General features: G+C 57.0%; 1 protein-coding gene across 1 annotated transcript in view; it reads right to left on the reverse strand.

The window, feature by feature from the left end:
- Positions 1 to 3,302: 3,302 nt before the first annotated feature.
- RBPJL (recombination signal binding protein for immunoglobulin kappa J region like) overlaps positions 3,303 to 8,426 on the reverse strand; it is a 10,273-nt gene continuing 5,149 nt past the window's right edge. Inside the window, 9 exon segments of the mRNA XM_023756221.1 lie at positions 3,303 to 3,818; positions 3,923 to 4,026; positions 4,160 to 4,315; positions 4,866 to 4,945; positions 4,948 to 5,020; positions 5,305 to 5,414; positions 5,794 to 5,931; positions 7,757 to 7,931; positions 8,191 to 8,306. Coding sequence (XP_023611989.1) covers positions 3,539 to 3,818; positions 3,923 to 4,026; positions 4,160 to 4,315; positions 4,866 to 4,945; positions 4,948 to 5,020; positions 5,305 to 5,414; positions 5,794 to 5,931; positions 7,757 to 7,931; positions 8,191 to 8,306 — 1,232 coding nt within the window. The 3' untranslated portion in view covers positions 3,303 to 3,538.

The raw sequence follows: 8,426 nt of genomic DNA on the forward strand, positions 1-8,426 counted from the left end.
GTCTTGGAAAAGCCCTCACATCTGTTCCATTGGTGTTGTCCAAACTGCCGGCTCGTTTTGAATCACTAGGGGTTTGGGGATGAGCTCGGTAGAGTGGTCCCCACTTCAACACTTTATAACCAAAGTGAGTCCATAAGGAGCTTGGTCCCAAGGTCCTGCCTTTCCCCGGGACTTTGCCTGCTCCTCCCATCCCCCAGCCCTGCCCCAGGTGGCGAGCAGCCAGTTACAGCAGGTGTTTGCCACTTCACCACTGAAAGCATTATTGTGTCACCGCTGCCCTGCCTGCCTTTGTCAATTGGGGCCTGGAACAGAGCCAAGCCTTGCTGTGGGGCCCTTTTTGGTGAGTATGGTCAATGTTGACCCTTGCAAAACTTATTGTGTTATTGGTTTCATTCCCCTTAAAGCCACTTCCTCTCTCTCTTACCATCTTCATGGTCTATGGCCTGAGCAGTCCACATCCACCCCAGGGAGGAAGGTACCTGAGAATTTCACCCACACCGTGGTTATGAGTTCTCTTTGAGGAAACCCAATTTAAACAAGAGAGAGAGAGCGAGAGACCCAAAGGTCCATGCTTAAGCCAGAAAGTTAGTTTGTTCATGGTGGAACCTCAGGCAGCATGAAAGCTGGTCAATTGGGAGATTTTGGAACAAATTTTTAACCTTATTCTCACTATGTGCCCTGCCGCCTGCTTTCTGTCCCTTGTAACCCGCTCCCCCCCCCCCGCCCCCCCAGCTAGCAGAAAACTAAAAGTATTAAGTACTCTTAGGTAGAGAATTAAAAGAACCTCAGAGCACCAGACTTAGCATCAGTAGTATAGGATTCAAATCAGGCTCTGTCCTCAACCTGCTCTGAGAACTTCATGGGCCTTCTCTCTCAGAGCCTCAGTTTCCCCATCTGTAAAAATGAGGAGGAAATGTGAATGGGGGCAATGTTTCTCAACCCTGGAAGGTTCTGATCCTGAGAGCTTGAAAGAGTGAAGATTAACTTGAAGAACCCTGACAGTAGGAAAACTCAATTCTCAGGAAGGGAACAGTGCCACCTGCCGATTTCACTTTGCACTTGCAATCTCCAGATAACTGCCAATGCAATGGAATGCAATTTGGTATTTAATGAGCCCAACTCAATAATCAAGCATTGTACTGCGCCCTCCAGGATATGCAGCGATGAGCTTTCCACTTGAAGCTCATAGTCTATAGGGGACACTTGAAATGTACATAAAGCCCTTTATTCCAAGGGGGACATGGTCCCAAGTGAGGTGTTCCACAAGGTGGAAAGCCTGAAACCAGGGCCTGCTTTATGGTCATGTGACGTGTCCAGTCACAATAGGCCTTGTGCTTAGCAGGGCCCTGCCTTGATTTCAGGCTCTGCTGTCGCTGTCTTGAAATTCTGAATAATTTTGGCACAAGGGGCATACATTTTTTTGCACGGGGCCCTACACATTGTGTAGCCGATCCTGCCTTGGGGAAATCTTGGAGGTGGTGCCATCTGAGCTGGGTTTGGAGAACAGGGTGGTAGTGGCAGGAGAGGAAAGGAGGAAGCCGATTTTAGTGTGGAAGGAGGGGTGGAGTCAGTCCTTAGACCTTGGAAACTGGGTGATGAGGGGGAAGGAGGTAAAAGATGAAGGGCTATGCGGGGGGTGGGCAGGGAGGGGAGTTTGATGTTCCATGGATTCAGGCTCAGGCTAGGAGGACCTCCAAGGACAGTCCAGCAGCTGGAACTCAGGCTCGGGCTGGAGCTTTGCGGTCATAGACTTCCAGGGGGGTGTGCGGGTGAGACCAAGCGTTCTAGGGTGCCCTGAGGCAAGCTGCATGGCTGGGCCAGGGCTCTCAGGCCAACCTAGGTTCTTGGCCTCCACCATGCCTGCCTGTGGAGTGGCAGAGGAAGTCCTTGAGGGCAGGGCTGGATGGGCCCTTGAGCCCCAACTTCCTGTGTGGTGGGCTGCGAAACTCCTCTTAGCCTCCTTCGAGTGGCTTCCTGCTTCAACACCATCGCAGGCACGGAGCCCAAGCTCTCCTGAGGTGTGCACTCAAGTCGGGGACATTTCCCATTCAACTCGTGCCCTGCATTCCTTGGCCAGGATTCGCTCTCGGCGGCCAGGAGGGGCCTTGAACAAGCTGCTCCTTCCCTGTGACAGGGGGTTCACCCTGCTGATCGAGGCTCTGGGGAGTCTAAAGAGCAAACCTCTTGGGAAGTTTCAGCATCTTCTTTCTCACGGGGCTTTCCATGTTCTGGGAGAGGAGTTCTGCAGGAAACGAGCCCCTCCTCAGAGTTCAAGGAAAGTTCAGGCGGGGGGGGGGGGGGGGGGGGGGGGGGGGGAGGTGAGAACCCTGAACCAATATTTCAGACTGGTTCTCTCCGTTTGGCACCATGAGGAGCTAGTGCAGGTCGCTGGCACCTGTGATATGTGTGCCTGGTTCCAGCAGCCAGAGTCAAGACCCTGCCTGGTTCTTCTGCTTCCCTGGAGAGCACAGAGCAGGCAGAGGGTGGGCAGGCTGCGCAGGGACGGCCTGTGACTTGGTCTCCGGGCCTCATGCAGAGAAGCTTCTCTGGCAGCTGGGTTACTGCCCAGTTGATCTCAGATGTGTCTGGAGTTGTCCTGGGAAAGTTTTATTGTGTCCTGTGTTCCCCTCTGTGTCTGGGGCGCATCTTTGCTTGGGGTGGGGGAGGAATAACTCATTGCCGGAGTGGACAGGTGGCCCCCATGGCAGGCACAGGGTCAGGGCTGCTGGCTTCTTCTCTGGAAAGGGCCCACAGGACAGGCTGTCTGCTCACGGCACCGTGTTTCCTCCTCTGTGTGTATGAGGGTGGGGGAGTACACTGGGCACCCCTCTCCTTGTGCAGGTGGGTCATACAGATTAGAGTCTCACTTGGATTGGTGGGGAGGGGCTGCTAGCACAGCAGAGTAACCCCTGACCCTCAGGACGGCATCTTATTGGGCCTACAAGAGAAGTGCCTGGGTAGATAGTTAAGATGGCAAGACCTCCCCAATGCCCAGGCACCTGCCCAACCACTAAAGATGTGAGCTAAGGAGGAAACACAGGCAAGGGCACTGCGCCTGCCTCCAGCCATAGGGAGTACAAGGAAGGGCAGGTCTTTGTGTTCCAGGGTAGAACCCGGGGCTCCAGGTGGGACCCGGGGCTCCAGGTGACACTTGACACTCCCGCCAGATCTCATACTCTGATCAGGACCCGTGCTCCCGGGTCTGTAGGCCAGGCCTGGGCGTGAGAAACGATGTGAGACACAGAGACAGAGAGAGACAAAGATGGAGCGACAGGGCACACAGACAGACATCGACAAAGTTACTGAGGGAGAGAGACAGGTTGTTTGATTTAGAGAGTGAAACGGAGACAAAGGCGGGAGAGCCACACTCCGAGTGCACGCAAAGAGCATCTTCCTCGATGTCAAAGGAGGAGCCAGCTACTCGGGGAAGACCCGCAGGGCCGGTGTCAATGGCGAGAGCCTCTGCGGCTGCTGGGACTGGGCCTTCCCTCGCATCCGGCAAATTGGGCCGAGGGCGGGGCGGGGCGAGCCCGGGCGCCTAGGTCTGGATGAAGAGGTGGAAGTTGGTGCGCGTGAACTCGCGGTGAATGCTCTCCAGCAGCGCGTCCGCGTCGGCGTCGGTGGCGGGCGGGGGGGCGCCCGGCGGGACGGGCCGCGCGCTGTACTCGGGGGTGTAGGTGAAGGAGAAGGCGCTGGGGTAGAAGAGGCCGTCGGCGCGCACCAGGCTCACCGCCACCGTGATGGGTGTGCGCAGCCAGCGCCAGTCGCTGCCGAAGGCGGCCACCACCGGCACCACGCACACCAGGGACCGCGGGCTCCTGGGGCGGGGCGCGGGGGGAGGGCTGCGGTGACATCCGGGAGGGCTGATGACAAGCACCCTCCTCTCCCCTTCCCAGGGCCCAAGGAGGCTCCCCGCCCATACCTGTACATGGTCTCGGCCTCCACGTCCCCGAACCACACCTTGAGCCCCGCGTGGAAGTTCTCACCGTGGAGCTCCAGCGTGGCCACGTCACCCCCGCCACTCAGCTGGGAGAGGGGGGGACCCGGAGGTGTGGGGGAAGGGGTGGCCACGGCCTGCTGCCCTCCCTCCCAGCGCCCCATCCCCAGCGCAGGCAGCCCGCCAGAGTCCCCCTACTCCCCCACCCCCACCCCCATTCACCTCGAGGGTGCTGATGAGGGGCACCGGGGTGACCGGCTCCCGGGTGCACAACAGGCTGGTGCTGAAGGAGAATTCCACCGACTCGGTGCCTATGATGGTCCAGCAAGAGCTGTCGTTGAGCAACGCCCTGTTCGCCTCCTTGGGGCAGGGGGAGGCCTGCGCGGAGACGCGAGGGGAGGGGCGGGAGCTCCGGTTGGCGGTGCCTGGGCTTCCGCGTTCTGGGTTCCAGCCCCAGGCGCTGCGGTTTACCTGCCCTTGGAGCTTGGACAAGGCCCCTCAGTTCTCCCAGAGTTAAATAAGTTCGCTGGGTGAACTGGCTTCGGAAGGCCTATTTTGTTAGGATTCTAGAATTCTATGTTAACGCTGCAATGCTGTGCCCTAACATTCTACAGTTCTATGGCTTACAATCTTATGATTCGAATGCACTTTGCTCAATAATACTCAATACTCTTATTTGTTGTTTTTATTTACAGTCTACAATTTTATATTCCAACCATCTATGACTCTAATAGTCTCTGGGAAGGAGTACTGCTCAGTAATATTATTTTTTTACACATTCTCTGATTCTGTCTCCAGAGTCTCTGGTTCTGGCATTCCCTGGGAGGAAGTAGAGCTCATTATGATGACGATGGCCTTACATGCTGTGTGTGGTTCTCTGCATTCTGACTTTCTAAGATGCTTGGTGCTGATAATCTCTACTCCTCACCTGGAACTGCACCACCTTCTCTGTGGCAAGACACAGGTAGGTGCCCCCGCCCCCAGGAGGGCCCCCAGGAAACTGGAGCCACACTTGGGCAGCTGGGAGAGGGGCTCACCCACGTCGAGGAGTGGCGCACCGTTTGGCCTACCTTTTCGGATGATCTACAACAAAAAGGTGACAGGAAGTTGTGACACCCAGGTGCCTGGGTCCCGGATCCCACCCCCCCCCCCCCAGCCAGCTTTCTGCTACTCCAATAGCCATGTGGGCACTGGTGGACACCCCCCCCCCCGGCCCATGCCAGTCCTTTGCCTCTATCCAGCCCCACAAAGCCCTGAGTATCTGGGTGAGAACTGAATAGGTGTCTTTCTGCCTCAGGCCCTCACCCTCCAGCCCTGCCCACGTGGGTCACCCTCTGCGTGGGTCTGGGGACCCTCCCTTCCCTTACCATTGGAGGTAGGGTGATGCCCGTGACAGTGCAGACCAGCTGCACCAGGGAGCCATAGCGGACGTAGCCCTCTCGAGGTGGGAAGTCCCCCTGGGAGGAGTGGTCATCAGCTGGGGGGAGAGGGGGGAACGGGAGGAAGAAGAGGATCTCAGAGGGCCCCAAGCTTCTGCTCCAAGCCCTGTCCTTCTCGCCTCTGGCTCCACCCCATTCGCAGGTGGGTTTTGTGGGTATGGTTGGAGATTCTCCTCCTGGGGGCGTCACTGGTGGCCACCCTCGCCAGGGTCTGACCCCTGGGACAGGGGCTGAGTGAGGGCCTGGGCTGGACACTGGAGCCGCGGGCCTGGGTCCTCACTGGGACCCCTGGCAAGTCTTTTTGTGTTTCAAAGTCTCAGTTCCAAGAGCGGAGTTTACCTTCCTTGAAGGGTTGTGGTGAAGATCAAAGAAGCGAATGAATGCAAGTGCCCAGCCCCTGCCCGCTGGTGTAATTACCCAGGTGGAGGGTGAAGGCAGCCCACTGGCGCGCACTGGCCACGAAGGCCCCGTCCTCCACGGAGAGGTAGCGCGTGGAGACCGTCTGGGAGCGCAGGCGGTTGAAGAGGGAGACCTTGGAGCCCGAGGATATGCACACTGAGAGGGGAGGTGGAATCAGTGCCCTGGCCTGGCTGGGTCCCTTGGACATGCCAGACACATCTGGTCTGTCCCCTGTGCCCATTTGACTCATATGCCCACCAGCCTAGACACAGTGGGCATTCATATTTCACAGCTGCTTATCCAGTACCTGCCCTAGTCCTGCTTCTGCACTTGTACCTGCTCCCTTTTGCTGCCTGGGCATCCTTTAGTTCAATACACAGTTACCAAGTAGCCACTAAGTGTGGCAGGCACTGAGCAGGGTGCTGGGCCCCAACAGGGGAATCAGACCCAGTGTTGCTCTGGAGGAGCTCACAGTCTCAGAGGGGAAACAGGGACATAAATGTAAAATTTCAGTCTGGTGTGTAAGGACGGGGTTAAGGAGGGCTTCCTGGAGGAGGGTATACTCTCAGCTGGGGAGCGTGAAGTAGGTGCTTGGGGGGCTGCATAAGCAGAGGCCATGTGGTGTGAAACAGCAGTCCAATGTTTCCAGGGCTTGACATTGATCTCTTCCAGCTTCTCACATAGGAAGAGCCACAGTTTGTTTTCTGATTAGATTTTGACCACCTGGGGAGAAAGCCTTGGGTCGTCTCCCTCTCTTCCCTCACAGCGGGAGGCATACTATAGGTGCCCAGTTTACACTTAGCCCAAGTTCCCATCATTGAATAATAGCTAAAGTTTGCTGTGGGTCAGGTACTGTTTTCAATGCTTTATAGGTATTAGTTCATTTGAACCTCTCAACAACCCTCGGAGGTAGATGATATTATCTCTCCTGAAGAGAGCAACTTGCTGAAGGTCACTGGGCTAGCAAAGGGTAGAGCCAGGATGCAAAGCCAGGCCACCTGGCTCCAGAATCTGCCCTGCACCCATCGCACTATAACACCTACTCCTCCCTGGCCCTTTCCTGATACCAAGGGTCAGCCAGAGCACTGCCTGGATCTGAGACCTCCTTCAGGGGTCTTAACAGACAGGGAGTGTGGTGTAGGAGTAAGAGCTGGGCTCCGGAGTCACATTGACACAGTCCAAATCCTGGCTGGACCACTTCCTAGCTGGCCAATCTTGGGCAAGACACCTGGAATAGGATAGGCCCAAGTGTGTCTCAAATGAATGGATGAATGTTCCAAACCTCATTTTCCTCATCTACAACATGGGAACAGTGACAGTACCTACCTCACAGGGACACAGTGAGCATCCAATAGGCTGATGCGTGGAATGTGTTCCAGGAATGCTAACCCTCCCTCCCCCCTCCCATCGAGGGTAGTGGTGTCACTGTTATCCAGGCTTTCCCCCCTTATAGTCTCAAATCCTCCAGTACTTGGCTCCCAGGACAGCACTTGTCTCAAACTGCCTCTTTGATCCTCTATGCATGCCCCTCTCCCTGCTAGACTGTGTGTTCCTCCAGACAGACACTTGTCCTTGTTTTATAGGGATCCAGCACCCAGCACAGAGCCAGGCACAGAGAAAGCCCTGAGTAAATATTTTTTAACTGAATTTCCTTTGTCGTTTTATTGTCACTTTTAATCTGTCTCTAGTTCAGTATCTGCTGGCCGTTTGAGGGCCCCCCAACTACCCCGTCCCTAACTCGTACACTCAAGACTGGTGTCGGTCCCCTCTCCTCTCTGCCCTTGCTTCTCTAACTTATTCCCAGAGCTCAGCTGCACTGGCTCAGCTAGACCGGGTACCCGCCCCGCTCGGCTCAGACCCCGCCTCTTCCACTCTGACCCCACCCCTACAGTCCAGGTCTCCCCCCCCCCAACCCCCCCTCCCCCATAAGATTTGAGGGCACCTCCCGGCCACGTCTACGATCCAGCCCCGCCCCGCTCACGGTCGGTGTTTTTCAGCGACTGCTTCTTCTGTGAGGGCTTCGAGATGACCTTGATGAGGCGGCTGTGGAAGGTGCCCAGCTCCTGGCCCCCTCGGAGCACCAGCCGCAGCACCAGCCGGAAGTGCTTCCTCTTGTCTGCGTCTGAGATGTACAGGGTCTTGGCGCAACTGAATTCCTAGGGGTTGAGGGGGTGGGGCCGGCTCATCCCAGCTGTCCGCCTCGGGGTGAACCTTGCTCCCCCAGTTATCTGACGTCCGCCCCGTCGGCCGTGACGGAAGCGGCCTAGTCCAAGCTCTCTGTGCACCCTCCTTGCAGACCCTCGGTGTCCAGGCCCCTCCCTACCTGTCGCGTGGCTTCTGCAGAGGAGATGAGCTCTCCTTCCCAAGGAAGAGGCGAGGGTGGAGCAGGACTGAGACCCCCTCCTATGCACTCACCCTGGAGTCAGGCTGCTCCTCGAAATTTAACTTCTGCGTCTCGGCGGCGCTGCCAGATGCGCCGTCCAGTCCCATGTAACCGCAGACAGTGGGCCCCGGTTCCCCTGCTGGGTGGGCTGGAAAGGGACAGGGACGCCGGCGGGCTCGGGAGGACTCCGGGTGAGCTTAGGTGCCGGGCAAGTCTACTTTTCGCCGCCAGAGGGCGCGGCGAGACTGAGTCTGCGAACCGCCCGGCT

This window comes from Myotis lucifugus, unplaced genomic scaffold (genome assembly GCF_000147115.1).
Source record: "Myotis lucifugus unplaced genomic scaffold, Myoluc2.0 scaffold_90, whole genome shotgun sequence".
Taxonomy (NCBI): Eukaryota; Metazoa; Chordata; class Mammalia; order Chiroptera; family Vespertilionidae; genus Myotis; species Myotis lucifugus.